Here is a 21,005-nt window from a genome sequence, read left to right as displayed (position 1 = left end):
GGTGGCACCCCGTGCAGGGCCTATGAAAGAGACAAGACCATCTTCCTCCAGGAAGGGAATCTCATAAACTGCCTCACGAAGCAAGCGCATCCGTAGTGCACAAGTCTGGGAATGAGCCCTAATCGGGAACATCAACAGATCAGCATCGACCATTGGAGGGCGCTGCAATGAGAGACAGAGAGCCAGTGCATGTTCAAACGAGCACCAAAGGCATCGAAACATGGGTTGCACACAATCCAAAACCGGTCTGAATGACAGAGACCAGTCACACTCCAAACGCACCAGGAATGTCGCTCCAAAATGGTGCATCATGCGTTCACGACACAGCTGCGCTGACGGGAGCAGCAATACAGGATCTCGTTGTGACGGGACAGCCATTGCGAAAAAATAGCAACAACAGCAAGACTCCAGCCAATAAAGACAAAGTAATCGGGAAACCCCCAAAAATGCTTCCGAAAATAGAATGTATAGCCGAAGGTATCAAACCGAATATTGAAGAGAAGGTATAAGCAAAACCAACACCAACGACTTTGAAAAAAATGTGCAATACCAGCAGTGCTGGATGCATTAAATATACGTCCCACAAGTTCACCGAAGTGATTCGGAAAGTTAGTATTCAAAAGGGACTGTATCTCCGCCGATGACCTTGCCACCTGAAGTGCGTAGGTCTCGCTAGCAGATGTAAGGGCCACATGTTTTTGAAACAATAAAGCTTTTAGCCGACTCAACTTGTCGAAATCAACCTTGGAAGTAGCAATATGAGGCCAGATGTCCGCTACCTCCCTAAATTGAGTGGGGGGAAACAACACATTCCCGCAGCACGTAACGGCCTTGTTGACAACGACGATGTAAACTATTCCGGCACGCATGCCACAGCAGCGTTCGCTGTTAAGAACAATGTAACTGCCGTTAGAAAGCACCTGGAAAGTGTTTTTAATAACCGGGACTGGAACTCCCTTCAGATAACAAGCTAAGTTAGCAATCGAAGCGTTCCACGCCCCGTGCAAGGACAGCTGTTTACAAACCATTGAATGGCTGACAGAAGCTTCGCATTCGCTGCCGCTAAGAAAAACCTCCTTCAAACCATTAACACATCTGTACTGAAAGGGAATGTCCCACACCTCGTGTATGTAACTGTCTCCCAATAGTTCATATCTACCCACCGGAATGTGCTTCAAACACGAAGTAAATTGCAAAGTGGAGATAGCAAATTAATAACCCCATGAATCAACCACTCAGCTGACGGAATCTCAGCTACCGTGAAAGGCAGTTTCTCTAATTTCTCAATATTCAACATAACATATGTCGCTTCCTTTTTAGCCATCAGTTGTTGCTGACGAGTCAAATTAAAAGAGATAAAGATCTCTCTGGCACGAACGTGCTGCCATGGAACGCGACCCGCCTTCAAGGTCTGAAGAGTCCAACCCAGCTGCATGATGGACCGCGTCTGACTCTGCCCATGATATAAAGAAAAGATGTCCGATTTAATAATGTCAATGGCAGAGGAAACAATGCTGTCAATCGTGTAAACACGGTCAGAAAGGGTATGCATGCCATTATCAACAACAGACAAAGTCTGCATCAGGTTTTCCTGATCAATCTGCCTCAACCGGGCTGCAGCCTCTTGTTGTGAAAGCTTCCAAATGTCATTATAAACTTCGTATAAGAACCGTTTCTTCCGTGGTACTTTGGGACCCGACAAAAAATCTTGTAAATCAGTATCATTAGACAGTAACGTGAGATGTGACTTAACTGCATCCAGCGTGGATGACTTCAACCATTGTTGACAAAGCTTCCCCACACTGTATGTAGTTATAATATCAGCATGTTCTGGTGATACGTAACGAGGGTCTGCCCTACTAGTCCTGAACCCCCCCGAAGAGGTGACAAAACGTTGATGACACACATTAGTGTCTACAGGCCATAATAACCACCCGCCTAGATGTAACGATGAAGTGTTAAGCGTACCATTCTGGACCCAATGTGTAAAGTCACTAAAAGAAGCATTCACATAGTGCTGCCAATTTTTTTATTTAGAAGGGACAGGTATACTAGGCAAAGTCAACTCCCTAATTGTCGCTAAGCCCAAACAGCTAGTCTGTTGTACTGTGTCATTGAGGAAAATCATTTGGACCGGGATAATACATGCTCTAAATAACGTGTCCCTGCCTCGCATATGCCAATTTTTCGAACCCCAAACACTTTTCAAGTCAACAGTTTTAAACCAGTATTCATATCCCTCGACCGAAAGTTTAGATACAAACAAATTGGAATACAGTAATTTAGTATCGGTCAATAACATTTGCTTATTAGAATACGGTGCAACTTTAAAATAGTTGGACTTAGCATTACGTTGATCATGCCCAGAAAAATAAGCAAATTTATCATAATACGTTTTCGAACTTCCTTGTGGAGGAGTCGAGCAATGTTCCCATTGCACATAATTAAACATGGGCTTAGGGCTACTAGCTTTATGAATAAAGTGGTGTCCATAATAGTTGTAACAAAACATGTCACCATGATTATCTCTAAACTGGTAAGCATCATCATCGTCATAGACAGTATAATATTGCAAATCCGTTAGCATAGAATCTACTGTCTTCACATCCCAATCATCAGAAACAATGCCAGGTATAACAATATCATTCATTGATAATTTGAGGACATACGGTATTTGAATCAATTCAGTGGGACCATATATATCAAACATTACTTTATCCCACACAATTCCATCCGGAACTGGTATCACAGAAATGTTAACAGTGGACAAATCTCTTCGAACCATATGAGACGAAAAATGCGGTTTTAACACAGTCTCTACGTGCTCAATGTCAGATCGATCAGGAAGAAAATGACCATGTATTATCAGAAAAAAAGTTACCACAAATCCCAACCATAACAAAATAGTCATCACGGCCAAAAACAGCCAAAAATAGTTCCAAGGAAAAACAAAATATGTTCGTTTAAGCCATCCCAGCAGCCGTCGTGGACCGTGGACAGAAGACATCGAGGACGAGGAGCCGGACACATCATTATCAGCGTCGTTGAAGCAGCCAGAAGCAGTTCTAGCAAAAGGTGCAACTGTGAACGAAGAAGCAGATGGAGGCTCTCGCCGTGGCACGCTATAAACCACATGTTCAGAAACATCAGTAGAACATACAGCAATTTGATCAAAAGATTCCATATTAATCGCCGTCGGTGGAACAATCGCAAGATCATCATCCACCCTCCCCAAGCTCGGAGAGGAAACAGTGTCGGTGTAAATCACCTGCAGCGGGACTTCCTCCCCAGTAGTGAGAGGGATTCCGGAACTACTGGGTGTCCCTCTTGGTCTGCTGTGCAGAATCGGCCACATGTTGTAACTTGACATTATCAATGGAAACAAAGCGATTTCCTTTGGCCCCTCGCAGCGGCGGTAAAATCACAGTTCTCGTGCCGCTCACCCCCAACACAGGGACAGGTTCCCAATAAGAAGGACCAAATTCTTTTTTAACTGCGACCTTTTCACGCACTAGATCCCCAATCCTGGGTATCCAACCAGTAGGTGTTACTGGCTCATCCTTAATTCCTGAGGAGGCAGCACTGGCAGAAGAGTTATCTTCACGGAATTGTTGTAAATCCTGCAAAACAGTGACACGATCATTTATGTCAAAGGGCGTATCTGCCGCCTCCACACCAGGACCATCTAGATCAGGAACATACATTTGTGTTCCAAATAGGCACTCATATGAAGTACGACCCCCCAGTGACCTTCTAGGCAAGTTATTAAGTGCTCTCTGTACTCCATATAGGTGGGCTAGCCAACCATGACCCGTACCTATAACTCTGGCCGTTAAGGACTGCTTTAAATCATGATTTAAACGCTCCACAACAGAATTTCCCTCGGGATGAAATGGAGACGAGAATTGGAGTTGGACCCCCAACGAAGCCATGGTGTCCCTGAATGCCTTAGAGGCAAAAGCAGGGCCCTGGTCCGAATGAAAAGCTGCAACTGCAAATATATCGACAAAGATGTGCAAATCTTTAATAACAGTTCGAGCGTCAGCCGAGCGTTGTGGCCAGACCCACACAAATCTGGAGCACGAATCTACAGCAACCAATATATATTTGTATGCACTATCTGGTGTCAGCGGATCCAAGTACACACACTGTAATGGTTTATTTGAAATCAGAAGGGGCGTCTGCTGCGGGCGTCTAGCCGACGATGCTTTAATTTGTTGACAAACGTCACAACAAAGGACACATTGCTTCATCTCTTTATAGAGACCAGGCCACCAGTAACGAGCCTGTAAAAGTGAAATCGTGGCAGCCACCCCAGCATGTGCAGAAGCCACCCCCTCATGTGCTGCAGAAATTAATCGAGGTCTCTCAATCTTATTGGGAATTTCACGTACACCAGTGCCTGGAATTGTAACAGTAGCATTCAGCGCACCATTCAAGCAGTAACTATATTTTGAAGGAAATCCCTTAGGAAAGGGCGTGCCAGCAGCCATAGCCTTTATGGCAGCCGAAATTTCTGTGTCTGGTTTGGAACTCGAACGAGTCACTGCGGCCACAGTGGCGACAGCCACTGCCGATTTCGCGGCTTCATCAGCCAAAGTATTCCCAGCAACGTGTATTCCAACGCGCTGGTGTCCAAGTGTATGCACAACATGGACTTTAGGAAGCGTTTCCTTCAGATCCGCAACCTTACCCCACAACATTTTATGTTTAATGGTGTTGCCTTTAGAATCTCTGAACCCATTCATCTTCCAATAGTGTAGATATTCGTTGAAAGACTGCACACAGTAGTAGGAGTCACAGACCAGCAAGGTTAAAATCGCCAGATCCGCGTGCTCCAATGCTAACAATAGAGCTTTGAGCTCAGCCAGCTGTGTCGTGCAATCTCCCAAGGTTTTAGTATAAGTATGTCGGGGGCAGAACACGTCCCCCTCCATAGTGCCGCTCACCACCGCACATGCAGCAGAATACTGTTGTTTAGTCCCAATCGCTGGTAGCGCAGAGGCATCGGTATACATGACCACCTAATATTGGTCAATAGGCAACGTACCAGCAGGAACAGGGTATTCCATCTCATATTGAGGAAATTCTTGAGTCTGCAGTTTAGGGTCAAATACATAATCTACATCAGTGGCTGTCAAAGACGTAGCCCATTGTATCCATCGCGGGTGTAAAGCTTTCGAATTAGGAACACTCGCTTTTGTAACAGCCTCTAAGGCCGGAATCGGGGAAACGACAACGATGCGTTGACCCTGGGCCAGCGGTCTTTCTTTAATAACAGCCATCTGTACTGCAGTGAGAATTTTCTCAGTTCGTGCAAAACATTGTTCTGCAGCAGAATACAAGTGAGACTTGTATGCAATCGGGACTGTCTCCCCTTCATTAAAGGTGACATAAGTAAACCCAACAGCCCCAGGTATCACCCTGATGACTAAATGTGTCTTATTGTCCCGTGTGTGTAAGTGTTTAACTACTAAGAGATCACTCTGTAACTCTCGCAGTATGTGTGTATGTTCAATCGTCCAAAATCTACTCGAAAAATTCGGGCGAATCAACTCGTATAAGGGTTTTATACGCGTCGCATATTCAGGAATGTAAGTTCTGCCAAAATTCAGAAACCCCAACAATGACTGGAGCTTCCGAACCGTATTAGGAGGCTGCAATAAAGCACATTCCTCCAAAAAATGTGGCGCTAGGCTCTTGCCCTCACTCGACAACTCATATCCCAGGAAAATGACGCTGAGGAAGGCAATCTTCGATTTCTTAAAATTTAACTTATAGCCAATATCAGCAAACCCCACAACAATGCGCGATACACGCCTTAGATGTTGCAGAATCTCATCATCTGTCAGATATATGTCATCAACATATGATGACGCTTCAGGGTCGAACTCATGCAGCATTTCAGTTACACGAGCCGAAAACAGTCCTGGGCTATTCTTATACCCCTGAGGCAAACGACAAATTTTTTTCTGAGAGCCAAACGCACTGAAACAGGTATAGTCCCGACTCTCGGGCGCTATATTCTGGCAGAAAAATCCATTTGAGATATCTAATGTTGTCTTGTATTTTTTACGCACTATATTATTCATAAGCGCTGCGCTGTGTGAATTCTGTATTGCATATGTGCGTGTATGACTATTCAAATGTTTATAATCCACCACTATCCTATATGAATGGTCCGGTTTAGCAACCGGAAACAAGGGATTATTCATCGGCGAGACACAGGGCTCAATTACACCCTGATACTCCAATTGTGTAAGAATTTTTCTAACCGATGCCCTTGCTTCAAATTTGATAGGATACTGCGGTTGTGGCTGAGGTTCGCCCTTTATTGGAATTACATGATAAGGTGATTGTCTGTCCCACCCCACATTATTTCTATACAAGGCGGGAGCTTGTGCTAGAGCCCATGATTTACTATAGGACTCCGCTAGTTCTCTCGGAACAAGTGGTGAGAAGGAAGGTGTAATAACCTCCTCCCCAACTGGACAGTCGCGAACAAAGTCAGGCGGCCAATCCTGTTCGGCCAACAGAACATCATATGATTTTACCACATGGTCCCAAAAAATGGCGTTTATAATACGGTCAATGTCCCCTTCCAATCGCAGAGTCACATTATATACTCTATCAGGATCAGAGACTCGCATATCCGTCGTCTCGACTCGTATGAAGTCATCAGTTGCTTTCACCTCCAGATGCTCTAGAAGACTCCGGCGAACTATTGTGACCTCTGCCGCGCTGTCTAACAGTGCTAACGCCCATGTCTTGTTTGTCAAGAGAACTCTCTTCTTGAGCGGCATGTCTGGCTGAGACTGCTGCCACTTTCTTTTTTTTAAATTGCTGTTTTTGTTGCATCGGTTTCTCTTCTTGTTTAATAGAAACCTCCGCTGAGCGTTGTGAATCCTGTCTCGGTTTCACGTACTCCGTCCTCCGCTCTGACCGCCCACCTCTCTCACTTCTCTTCTCCGAGGAGTCCTGAAAGGAACGAGATTGGCGTGCATTAGTATATTGATATCTATCAGGCGTCTTCAAAGTATCCCTATTCCTGAGATTATACTTATTCTGTGGGGCCTCCGGTTGCGGAGACTGCCCACCATCTTTCTTAGGTGTCTGCTGTTTCTTTTCCCAGCGCTTTTTCGAACCCTCAGGTTGTTGCTGTTTAGCATTTTCTTTATTATTTTTACCCTTTAACTGGGGTTTTTGCGGTCTAGCCCCTAGGCTATCACGACCAATACTAGAATATGTTTCCGCTATTATTCTCGGAAGCTCCCGCTCCTGATTAAGCAGCGGAACATCCTGAAGACGCATTCGCACTGCTAGTGCTACTGCCTCTCCTTTGAGATTACTCAAAATAATAGAAGAAACTGTGGCAAAACTGCCCAGCAACTGCATGCCCAAATCTAAGGCAGGGGCAGCCCCATATTGATCTTGAATCTGTTTAAGCACGTCCGGTAAATTAGCTAATGTCGGTGTACCGTGTGCCGTAGTGTAGAGCGCGGCAAACACCGTGCCCCAGGTATTACAAAGGTCCACCGGAGGAACCATCCCATACGGCAAACACATCGTCAAAATTCTATGTTTATCCTGAGGTCCCGTATGGGGAAATACTGCCTCCAGCGTATTAATTTTTTGCGCCAGCCAAAATGGAGTCTCCTCTCGTTTAGCCGGTACCTTACCCATAACTGAGTGTACAGTGGCCGGATTAATACCCGGAACCACTGCCTGTGGGTGCGCTGGAGCAGCACGCGCTGCATTCGTATTTAGTGTCTGCATTACAAACTGAACTAATCGTCTATATGTAGCCGTTAATTCTGTATATAAACGACGAACTTCAACCACTGCCAATTGAGCAACCGCAGGATGAGGTGTATATGTAGCCAATAAAGGCCAGGTGGGACCATCATTACTCAGCGGACCTAACCTAACTTGTGCTACTGTGTGTGGGAGGGCGCCATCAAGCCAATTATGGTGTTCTTGATAAGATAGAGGTATTTCTAAATAAGCGTAAGCCCTGTATTGTCCAGGGACATTCGCAACAGTGTATTCGTGAAAAGTATTTGTTCCCCCATCCACTGCTGGAAATCCGACCGAAGAATAAAAAAGTTCCGTTCTATAGGCTGCATGGGCGTCCACCACAAAAGTGACTGGACCCCCCTGGATTGTCAGTCCATGTGTCAACAGATGTCCCGTGAGCGGATGACGCATATTAATTGCTATATTCACTACATTATGATTCGCCATTTTATAAAAAATTGCTTCAGGTCAGAGAAGGCACACCAATATCGGGGTTTCTCCTTTCAAAGTTCAAGCTTGAACAACCAACCACTAAGCAATAGGAAGGACCTATGCCGTGGCGGCGGAAACCCTCAGCCCCACGGACGTCTCCGTATACGGAACCGAGGAGTCAAAATATATATGAGACCAAGAGAGTCAGTCGGACCTAATCATTAGAGCCAGACCAAACTTTGGTGGCGCCATGTCGCGTGGGCTCTCATTATTCTAAATGAGACTACTGGATTTCTAGGTAGCAGGATCTATAACGGTGTGGGGGACTAAGTCTGACCCACATGTAAAGAACTCTGTCACCCTAAATCCGGTTTTTGCTCCGGCTAACTAGCAGTGCCTCATTTCTCCCATGTGGAAGGAATGATTAGGCAGCCGAGCGCATGACATCTTTGGAACTTCTCAGGGAAGTCGTGGTTACTCAGATCCAAACCAACTCTCTTATTTCCAATATGATCTCATATACAAATGACAAAGACAGTATAAGTTTTATATAATATTTTTAATAAAACAACTGTATTTTAGATATTAAGGCGTGAGCCGCAATAAACAGAACGATACAACACAGTAGGATTGAAATAGTCACCAGGAGAGTAAAACATAAGAACAAAGCTATCATATCGTCTAATAGTTTCTACTCTACCTCTGCTTGTTCTATTTAGAGCACAGCATGTTAAGCTTCTAGCTTGCCTATTAGAATCACTGTGGAGACATCAGCCCTCATACCTGAGCAAAGACCTGTGATCTTGGTTCAGCGTCTGCAACGAGGCAGTCAGCGTCTAGTTGTGGTTCCCTGGTCGGAATCTCCCTCTTGCGTGTATTGGGACAAGGAAGTGATTTTATAACTAACATGTCATCGTGATCACAAAATGTCCCTACGCAGGAATGCCAAGTCTAAACTCTTACCACGTCTATCGGCAATGCACCAGACTGTATCCTTGACTGAAGCACAGAGTAAATATGTTATGGAGAACTCCAGTGCTGAAGTAGGCAAAACAGTGTGATATGAATAAAAAAACAACACCGTAGAACTGGCTATTTGAAAAATAACAGTACGAAGCCTAATAAAAAGCATGTAGAGCAAAGTGTACAGAGGCTCTAAGCTGTCAGCAAATGAATAAAATATATTCAGGGCAAAGTGCACAAAGGCCTAAAGCCTGAAGCTAAAGCGCAATGAATACGTAAAACTAACCACACTACAGCGCTATTACATGTCATTGGTGGTATGCAAAGCAGTGCTTGTTGTAAATACTTTTAGCACTGTGTCATGACAGCAGCTTTTGGAGATGCGTAAACTAATATTTGCACATGCGTTTTGTTGTGGTGGTAATGTTCAGTGTTGCTCTAGTGCTGTTTCTGTGTTAAAATTTGCGCATGTGTATTTTTTGTGGTGTAAGGTTGTGTTCGTGTTGCATTATCTTCTGACTATTTTGTTGTATTGTGACAAACAACCACTCAGTTGTTTGGGAGTAAAATAGCTTAATCCAGCTATTCAATCAAACATTTGAGACAACAACTAGCTCAAACGTTTGGCGGAGATCCGTTTTAAATCAGCTGATAACAGTGAATGGCAACTCAGCACAACAGCATTTACACAAATCTCTTTAAATGATCTGCATATCATAGACCCACTCAAAAACCAAATCATTACTATTCACTAAACATTCAAGTAGTTTGTACAGAACTTTACGTTTTTGCTCTGGTTATCATAGGCATAGCTGTCAATAGTGCAGCAGGTGTAGTTGTGCTGAAGCTTAAGGCCCATATTTAAACTTTTTTAGCGCCACATTTGCGCCGCTTTTTGATGCAAAAGCAGCACACACTTACAAAATACAGTTGTATTTTGTAAGTGTGCGCTGCTTTTGCGTCAAAAAATGACACACATGCAGCACTAAAAAAGTATAAATATGGGCCTAAAGGTCTTACAGGCTCTGTGAACTCCAATTAAGGCTGTAATTAAATACCCAACCAGCGTATCGGACACGAGGGGCACATTTTCTGTGGTTGCATCACAGCCCTCCACAGCTTTGCTGTGTTACTGCTTGTTAGCGATAATCTTCGGTGTGATTTAAGGCCCATATTTATACTTTTGTTTTGCACCGCGTTTGTGTCATTTTATGACTCAAAAGCGGCGCAAACTCACAAAATGCAATTATATATTGTAAGTTTGCACCACTTTTGCATCAAAAAATGACCATAAAAAAATATAAATATGGGCCTAAGTCTATTACTCGTTAAATTCAACGCAGAATTGTACGTTTATAACTATAGGCAGAAATAACGTGAGTCTCATCGAACGTTTCAGGAGTTGCTTTCCTTTAATGTTCTGCGATTTCCTAACAGGTTTTGGATAAACTAAGTCCACTGGCCATTTCATCTAAATAATTGCATTTGTATAATTTGGCATTTACATACCTGCGGTTGCACATTCTGGGGTGAACGTGATATCATCTACGGCAATGTATGCTCCGTCGTCTTTGCCTACTTCAACCTCTAGTGCCACTCGAAAAGGACTGTTACTGGAGAGGATCACATTTGCATACATCCACTTCTTTCCATGGATCCCATTTACTGACCACATTAGAAGGTTCAATCCATACTCTTCTACGGTGAATACCTATTAATAGAAGCGCATAGTTTTTTTTATAGTTTTCCAAAGATGAGAGTTTTTGAAACAGTCATGGTTAACTTATATTATTTGTATATCTTTATGTTTCAAAATGTTTTTGGCCCATAATCGGCAAGTTCAAAAAAATGTATTCCTAATACTTTGTTTGTCCCTTCTGCATGGCCTTTTGCAAATGTTGTAAGACATGGGTTATCGTTCTCTGGTATCTAAGCTTATCTTTCACACTTAATGAACCATAGGTTCATGTTATCTTAAGCTACGTAGATTTGCATAGCTCATCTTATCACCTGGTATGGTATCCAGCTGCTGGAGCAGGTGTATAGATGCAGGACTAAGGGTGTAGTGAGTCAGCCTCTGAGAATTAGTTAAAGAGCCAGGTCTTCAGCTTTTTGTGGAATTCAAGAAATAAGGAGCAGGCCCTAATCTGTAGACAAAGGTAATTCCAGGTTTTGGGTGTGATTTAGGAGAATGCTAGACCTCCCATTCTGATTTTGTGGATGGGGGGAGGGAAGCTGACCTCAGGTGTCTGGTGGGTTGGTGGAAGTGAATGTGGTTGTTAAGGTACATTGGCCCTAAGTGTGGTGCTTTGAATTGTATGCTTGTGTAAGGAGTTTGAATTGGCATCATTTATGTATTGGGAGCCAGTGGAGCTCTCTGAGATGTGATTTGATGTGGGTGCATCTTGAAAGGTCTGGAATGAGTCTTGCTGTGGTGTTCTGGATGGTCTGGAGTCAGTGGAGGAGGTGGTTGGAGATACTGGTTACCTTGATCTCACTTAGACACAAAATTAAAGCAGATTATTGGCTGGAAAAATGAATTGCTGTGGACACTTCCAAAACACATCAAAAGAAAGAATGTTTATATTACCTTCAATGGTAGTAAAAATCTTGTTATGCTTTACATAGTTTTTTTTTTTAGAAAGGGCCCCATTTATCAGAGTCTCCCTTTCAAAACACAGAAGATTTACACCCCTACCAAGACGTCAATATGTTTGAGTCTAATACAGAAAGTTACAAATTGATACAAATGGAAAGTGTTAAGATCATAAGTGCATTTGCCGGTTTAAAACTTTCATTGTATTCCATACATATTAGAGGAAATTGGATAGCAAGTCTGTGTGAAGAGATGTCAGAGCCCTCATGATGGAACCTTCGCACAGCCACAGCAAAATGCCACTAAGCATAAACACAATTTTTCAATGGGCAGCTTGTGGTTTATTTTTGGTACTTCCCCAGAATAGCAAGAGGAACCTTGAGAGAGATGTGTTTTTTTGTTTATAAGTAAGTCAATTAAGCACCATTACAATTGAAGAAACTAACTAAAGGTCTCTAAACTGGTATTATTAGGAATAAACATACATACAAAAACTAAGTGCCTAAAAAATGAGAAAAATAAAGCTGAAAGTGGAGAAAAGCAATATCTAGGGCAGTAAGTATAACTGATCTAGTTTGGCAAATAAATGATTTAAATATAAAAGTAAAATGTTCAAAAGAACTCAAGTATACAGGTTTTGTGTGATACGTTCCCAAACATTCACTTAGTAGGTTAGTGGAATGAGCAGAAGGAAAATAGCACCATTAATAGTTTCTTAGAAAATGTCTGGTACTGAAGCAGCATACCAAGGGCCTATTCACACAATATTTTTGATTGGTGCCATATCATGTCCTAGTTGGTAAGTTAAGGCTATGCTTGGTGCAAACAACTTTTACCACTGTATTAAGAAAGCAGGATTCCATAGGAGGCATTGTGTAACAAGAACCGGTGTGTATATTTAATGTGTGGCATTTTGTTGTGGTGGTGTGTTCTGCTCTTTGTCATGCTCCTGTTGTTTATGCGTTGTTATTAAAATGTGATTTTGAGTTGCACTGTGATTGTTTTGTTGCGTTCTGTTTTTACTGTTTTATTGTGTTGTGCTCTGCCATCTTTAAATTGTGTTTGTGGGACCTGGCCCTTTCTACAGGGTCATTCCCCAAACGTTTTGCCTTCTCCTCTTTATTTTTCTGACCCTTTTTGGCTGACGTTATGACTCTGGGCACTTCACCACTGCTAATCAGTATTAAAGTGCATGTGCTCTCCCTTGTAAATTTGGTACGATTGGCTTTTACTTGATTGGCACATTTATTTACCTGTAAGTCCCTTGTAGAGTGGTATCCCTATACCCAGGGCCTGTAAATTCAATGATACCAGTGGGCCTGCAGCGCTGCTTGCGCCACCCGCTGAAGTAGCCTTTCAAACCTGTCACAGGCCTGCTAGCACAGGACCTGCATGTGCAGGTTACTGTTATGAGGATCTGGCATCTAAATCTACTTGCCAGACCCAGATCTCCCCTTTCACTACATGTAAGTCACCCCTAAAGTAGGCCCTAGCTAACCCTATGAGCAGGGTGCTATGTATGTAGAAGGCAGGGCATTTCCCTGGTTGCGTGGCCTGTCCTGGTAGTGACAAACAGCCTATTTGCTTTCTCACTGCTGTGAGTGCTGCATTCTTATAGGATTGCTTTGGAAATGCCCTGCCTTATGTCTAGGGGATATTGTCTGGTTTATGAGGGTTAGCGTAGGTATGTTTGGTATGGTTGTAATGGTAGTGAGAAATGCTGCTTACTCTTGTAAGTGGATGTTTTATTACTATTACAGAAAGGCCCCTTCTAGAAAGTGAACATTTCTCTGTGCTTATGACTTTGGTGTTTTGCAGCTTGACTCCAATCCACGTTTGGGCAGAGTGACAGTAGGGCCTTGTCCATGCTTCTCAGACAGCCTGTACACAGGGAGTGTGGAGGTGTCATAGAGGTGCATCTACATTTTGAATGGTCTTCCTGGGCTGCGAGAAGAGGCGGGCAGGGCACACATGCATCTGTAAAGGCTGTGCCCTGGCCTCAAACAAAAGGGTCGTTTACCCCCAACTGATGTTTGGAGCCTGTGCTGGAGGAGAGAGGGGACACACCCTCTACCAGTTGTAACTAGTTGAAACCTCCTCTCCTTTCCATTGGAAATGCTTTGCAAACCTGAGTATAAGTACAGGGGATTTTTCCCCACAAGTTGGAGACATTTTTGAAACCCAAGAAGCAACTTGTACCTGGACACAGAATGCTGCTGGAGGACTCACCAGGGACCGCCATGGACTGCTGCTGCTGTGCTGACCTGTGACCCACAGGAAGAACTGCCACTGTCTGCACCCACTTTGTGCTGGCTTGTTGTTGGGCCCTACCGCTCTGTGCCCTCCTTGTGTCCCCCAGTGGCTGGGTGCTCTGGCCCCTGCAAGTACTCAGTTCCCAGCGCGAGGACAGCACTGTGTACCTGCTCCTGTGCCAGAGCTCAGCACGGGAGGAGCACTCTGCTGGTTCATTGTTCTGGTTAGAGTGCTGATGCTGGATTTCTGACCCTGCTCTCGTGCTTTTGCAAGAGCGCTTCACTTTGTTGGGGCAAGACTCGTGAGGAGCGCTTTGCCCATGTGCCCGAAAGGGGGCTCACCGTTGTGACCCGGGTAGATCAAGAAACCTGACGCGCACAGAGCGCGCTCGTGGGTTGGTGCCCCTGGGGCGTGGGAACGCTTGGGGAAGTGCCCCCAGGGTACTGGCAAGAGCTGCTGGGCAGAGAGTTTAACACTGTGACCAGGGAGAAGGAGATACCCTCTGCAGGTCAGGCAGGACAGCCGAGGATTCCCTGCCACCAGGGGGGTGGCCTTGTCCTGTCAGAGCCCCAGAGGGCTCACACCCCACTCTAGGAGAAGCGCACCATCAACGCAGCTCCAGGCCACGACAAAGGAGGGCCCGGAGCTGCGCTGCAGCTGGCAGAATATGTTTGTGAGCAACCTGCTCAGGGGAGGATTTTGAGCGGAGAGGGAGACCTCAACAGACATCCCCTGCTCCTCTTTTTGGGCCTCCACTGTGGTTGGGCCTTCGCTGAAGCACGGAGCCCTGCGGCCGAGAGGGGAGTCTCCGTGCCACCGGGACCCTCCATATATTGTGCCTCTTTTTCCCACAAACAGTGGGAGAACATCCCCAGAGGCCCCTCGATGACCCTGGATACCGCCAGTTCCCCTAACGGAGCAGAGGAGCTCCCCCGCACACTTCAGGGGGTGGTGTTACTGCTCCTAAGATAAGTTAGGTGAGGGGGCAATGCTGTCAATGCCAGGGTTTTTCTGTTGATAATACGAGGGTTTATCAAATAATGCTTTTTCTCTAACCTAGGCATCCTGGCTGGTATGTTTATCATAATCTCTCTATGACTTGCCATATTTACTAACATGCCTTTTATGGACATTCATGATATGTTTATGACAGGTGTATTTCTATAGTAATGTTTTCCTGACCACTGCTTATATTGCAGAATACAGAGTACTGAGTGTTCTATTATGACTACTTCTTATTCTGCAGAGTACCATATAATGTTCTGACAACTGCTTGGGTAGCAGGGTATTACTAACAAGTTATGTTTGGTCTAATTACATAACTTGGTGTTGTGTTTCTTTGTGGTGTTTCTATTGCATCATGTGTGTTATGTGTGTTGTGCAAACGCTTTACACATTGCCTCCGGGTTAGGCCTGACTGCTCGTGCCAAGCTACCAAGGGGGTGAGCAAGGGTTATCTTGGACGTGTAACTCCCTTGCCCTGACTAGAGTGGGTGGGTTCTGCCTGTCTTAGGTGCATACCATAGCCAACCAGAAACAACATTTCTAACAGTGTTCTTATGTTGCTTTGTGCCATTATATTAGGTTCTGTTTATATTTTATATATGTCAATAAATGCTGCTATACCTTCTGGTCAATGTAAATGCAATCCACTAAATATCCACAGACAAGCAATCATTTACCATTGTCTAAGATAGTAAAAGAGAACTCCTGCAACTATTTGAGACACCAGTCAGCTCACAACTGCAGCATACACTTTATCCTAAATTAGCACTTGCAGTTCTAATCTTAAGTGATAAAGTGTATTCACTGAAATGTGTCATATTTCACAAAAGCTAATGAGCTGGAGTGAAGTTAGTTAAAGTGATTCTTGTGTGTTTTTTGTTTTGTCACTATTCCAAAATATCCAGCATGTAGACTAGAAAAGTAAAACAAACATATATTGAACCTCTCAAACACCCCAAGAGACAATTCAAAAGTGATTTCTGATTCAGGAATATTCACTCCATAGTACATACTTATAATGATGGCCGCCAGAAGAAGTGAACTATTTTTCAAGGAGAAAGATACCTTTTTGAGTGAGAGGTGATGTAGCAAGTGGGGCCTGCCAGGGTATGCATGGCACATTCACAGCCACAGGAGCTACATTTATCTGTGTGGTATGGATATTACGACAAATTCCCATAGTTCAGTACATCCTAAGCAGAAGGGAAAAATCTGCACAGGCTAATTCATTGTTTATCAGTTACTGTCAATTGATAGGTCTCAGCACTTGTCGTCACAAAAGGGATCCACTGGGAATATTTATACACCACATATGCATTGCTCCCCACCTACTATCAAATCCCCCAAAAAATGCATCAAATCTACACAACCAGTCACATTGGATAGCTTTAGAGTCCAAAAAGGTCTCCTGATTCAAGAGAAATCTTTGTTTTAAGGACGAAAACTGTCACTCACCCTTAGGTGACATGCTTCATCATACAGATCATCCTTGCACTACTTACCAGAGGTCAGTGGTGTGGGACCACCGTTTTGGTGGAGGTCAGACCGCCACTGTGACCTTGGCAGTCTGAAGACCGCCAGGGTCTTAATGAGGCCCATAATGTCAGGTACTCTGCCAACCAGCATATTATGAGGCAATGGTTCAGAACGTTTGAGAGAAAACACAGTATATGTTCTTCAAGTTTCTATTTTCCCTTTTTCATAAAGTACAAGGTGGCCCAAATGAAAAGCGATCTAGCATGATTAGAGACAGCTGGAACATATTCCTCCTTTTTCATTTAGATCAAGTGAATATATTATTTTCATATAGCAATTCATACTCCATTTTGCCAGCTCCAAGCACTGTAAAGAAAAGAAACTGACATTATCAAACTTAATCGTACTGAGAATAGTGAACTCAAAAGTATGGAATTCTCATTCTCCATTGTAGAGAGTGAAAATGTTGACTTTTCTTTCACTACAGATGGGATGGTGGAGTGTCTTCTCACTGAGCTATTTTTTAGATAAGTGGGCTCCTTAATATTATTGATTGTGTGGTGCCCGTTTCGACCATGAGTTAAAGAAGGACTCTGAAATTATTAAATTATTAAATTATTGAAAAGATCTTTGCAATGACATTGATCTCTGCCATGGATCTATATCCTTCAGTCATTAGCATTTACTTGTTTAGTGATCAGCCGGTTGTCAGGTAGTTCAGTTCAGTAGTTATAAAGCGTGGGTATGTCTGGTGTAATTCTCTTTAGCGTAATTACTCGGAATTGCTGCAAAATTACTTGAAAATATGCTTAATTACATGAGAAGCATAATCCAGCATTTAGCACTCTTTTCATACTGGAAAATGCATCCTTGTGTCCAGATTGGCCCCAAGGATGCATTTTCTGCTTAGAAAATAGCACTAAATGCCGCAGGACACGTACAGCAGTAGCCAGGATTTGCTCGCACTCTCTTAGTTTGTGCGTGATTTTTGCATCAAATTGCTCAAGCTGGCATGATCGCATTAATTAATTAATTTAACATCACAAGAGTGATGTGAAATTATTCTGATTACTACTGTGTAATTACAATTTGCCCAGGCCCAACATAGATATAGGAAGCCCTCCCAATTGTTTAATGAAATAATTTTAAAAAAAGAGCCTGTGATGTTAAAAAGTCCAAATACTGTATTGAGTATGAAAATGTAAAGCTAAACCCATCTTCCTCCTTTGATATTGGTTGATGTATGTTGTGCGCCTCCTCATTATGTAACATGTGGAAGTCCAGATATCTTGGATAGTCATGTGGGGGTTAACGTTTCTCTCCCGTCTACACACAAATCCTGACCAAATGTGTGAAGCTCCCTTTCTCTCTTTACTTCCTGTAACGTTTACCACATTGATTTAATTCCCTCAGTGTGGGCTAACGTATCCTTTGCTTAAAAGCCTGAAGTCAGGCATGTATGTTCATTCATAAAATACTTATTTTAGGACTTCCTCCCTGCTTTCTCTACTACATTTTATTGTCCTGGGAGTAGTGATATTTCAAATTTATTCAGTGAGCCATCTAATTTGTGTCATTTCTTAGCTTCGGTTAAATATGCCTATAGTTCTAATTTCACCAGAGTAATAAGCATTTCTCACCTCAAACCTACCTTAGAAACAGTAGCTTTTGAGACCAGGTTTGTATTCGAAAGACATATTCGGTAGGAAAGGCCCTTCTAAACATGGGAATCTTAGTAATGCAATTCATAATCCTCCAAATTGCTCTGACATCCACAGCTTTTAGCAGTAGTAATATATACAATACAGATTGCTTCTTCACCAGTCACTCACCCACCATTGGTAATTACGTAAGTGACCCAAGAGGAGTAATTATGACCAAGCAAAATTAAAATGTGTAGGCATGTAATTAGCTTAATGAATCCCTCAAATTTATAATTTGTATTTGTTGACATAAATATATCAGCATATCTGTAAAGGATTAGATACAACACTGCTCTGAAGTCCTAAACAGAGAAAATCTCCCCTTCTGCAGACCTATTCATAATATGGACCAGCCGGCGCAAGCGCCCCTGCTGTTTGAAGCATGCCAACATGGAAAACTTATTTGCCCTTTGATTGATGCATATTTGGCATCTTTAACTCTGGTTTTCAAATACATCATCCGAAAGATGAGATTAGTGTGCAGTGTGATAGGTGAGCCATACATTGTAAATGTAATGGAAGCCTGATACAAATATAATGATACAAGACAGAGGCTTCTACATCTAATGCAATTCCATAAAGGAGAGTATATTTGTCTTCCTGCTTCACATAGATCAGGACCTGTTTCCCCTTTACAGAGGGTCCCAATCCCTTTACATTCAGATAAACTAATGTAACAAGTGTTCACAATATGAGAAAACACGTCTGAGAATAATTCACTAATTTGTAAGTAACCGTTGTGATCGATCTCAAGGCAACATTTTTGCATTAAACAAGAGTCAGAAAATTGACTATTCCAGTAATAGCTCAATATATAGTCTGTGTTTGTATTTACAATGCAGTATTCAAGAAGACCTTACTTTTCTTTTAACAATGTGGCTCAATTTGTGTAATCATTTCTGAGACTTGATTTTAATCAATCACATTCTAGTTACATTAATAATACAAGTAGAGTGGTTGAGGATTATATCAATATACTTAAATAAGGTTAACAAAGTGATGAAAATTAGGAGGTATTTGATCAGTATTGGAATTCAGATAGGTGTTAGGCAGATCTTCCTTTATGTGCAAGGCGTAAAAATTAAACAAAAAGACTAATACTCCTTTGCGGATTCACCCTTTTAGTGATAGCTCTAAAATGCAATCTTCCTTATGTTAAATGGAGTTGTAATGTACTTTTAGGATCTTTGTTGCACCAGTTTGTATGGAATCATGTCCTCCTAGAGTTCGGCCTGACTCTGCCTGTAACCTCCAGCTTGGTCTGCACAGAGTAGCAAGTGATGATACATTTGATGGAGATCAAATTTTATTAATATATTAGTGGCATAGAAGCTAGCATATGGCAACTAATTAACCTTCATGTAAAAGCCTAACAGAGAAATTAACGTAGAGATGGGAAATATGCACTTTTAAATTATGGTGGACATTGTGGATGCCATTCGTGTTTCTGACATCATGTTTAACATGAAGACATTGTGCATTTATATTTGAGTGAATAACTGACATGAGATAATATAAAGGATACTTAGTAAATGAATATCGGAAATGAAAGTATTAAATGAATATGAATTAATTGTATATTTATATTGAATTAAATTAATTTTATTAATATGAGCTACATGTGTGCAGAAAAATAAATGCACATTTAAACTGTTCTAACATATCATAAATAACGTTTGCAATTAAATAATTTTGATTTTAATTGTAAGGTGCGCAATAGGTTTATTAGATATATTAATTGTAATAATGTGCATTTAGGCCTTCTTAGCTATATTAGGCCTGGGAGTTTTATTCTTGCAGCAGTAGGGGAAAATCCCTTGTTTGTTCTGTTCCCTCAGACCTGCATTCTTCCCCTACTTTGCTGATGTTATGTCGAATGTCCTATTGTATTGAAGGCAAGGAATATGTTTCAGAATTAATTAGGTAACAATATTTGTTCTAGCTGTTGATCAAGACAGGAAACTCATGAGTCTTCTGTGAAACATTTAGTTTATTGTGTGTGTTGTGAGAAAGTATTTGAACCAACTAACAACTAGAAAATGTATAATTTTGACAGAATTTATGAAATCATTCAAATGACTGCACTTTTTCTGAGAAAATCTGGAATAGTTGCAAACTTGATGCTGCCATCTACAACCATTGGACACTGAATCTGAAGCCTAAAGCAAGCCCACTTGAAGGACCAATTAAGAGGACTCTGGATATTTCTAATTAGTGAGGAACGTTGGAAATTGAGGTTAGTTCAAGTTAGTTTGTGTGAGAGCACTCCTGCTTCAACTCTGTCCAGACAATCTGCTAGAGCCAGTCCAGAAAGAGCGGATGATGTCCAGCTGCTCTCTGCTTTCCTGAATCCTTTTATCCCTTAGTTACCAATTGATGAATAAAGTCATACTTAACTGTCCGCTTTGTTTATTCTGTTTAGTATTAATATGCCCAACTAATTCTAAACTGCAGACCTGACCTATGTGCAGCTCGTGTTCTGCGTTGTCCTGATGCTGCTGTCAACTGACCTTGAAAGAAAGTGATTGCTCTTGCCAATGAAAGGTTCCTGTCTGCTGTCTCATGAGGAGAGGTATAATTAAATGTGGATTTGTGTTTCTCTTTTCAGCTTTGGCACTTGCACCAGCGTATTTTCATAGTAAGCCGCCTTAGATAGATGGTTTTTCCAAATTATTTTTGTCTTTCTTTTGCTTTTGTCCACATGTGTTAGTCCGCTCCCACACATGCAAGTCATAATTTGTGTTAGAGTAAGGATAGCCCAGCTCTGAAATTGATTGTTA

General features: G+C 42.4%; 1 protein-coding gene across 2 annotated transcripts in view; it reads right to left on the bottom strand.

The window, feature by feature from the left end:
- MALRD1 (MAM and LDL receptor class A domain containing 1) overlaps positions 1-21,005 on the bottom strand; it is a 2,469,603-nt gene that overhangs the window by 734,410 nt on the left and 1,714,188 nt on the right. For both annotated transcript variants that reach the window (XM_069211777.1, XM_069211778.1), the window contains exon 28: positions 10,702-10,903. In XM_069211777.1, the coding sequence (XP_069067878.1) occupies positions 10,702-10,903 (202 nt within the window). The remainder of the gene's footprint in view (positions 1-10,701; positions 10,904-21,005) is intronic.

Source organism: Pleurodeles waltl, chromosome 10, assembly GCF_031143425.1.
Source record: "Pleurodeles waltl isolate 20211129_DDA chromosome 10, aPleWal1.hap1.20221129, whole genome shotgun sequence".
NCBI classification, from domain to species: Eukaryota; Metazoa; Chordata; class Amphibia; order Caudata; family Salamandridae; genus Pleurodeles; species Pleurodeles waltl.
The sequence above is the reverse complement of the archived record's forward strand: the minus strand, read 5'-3'. Positions and strand labels throughout refer to the sequence as shown.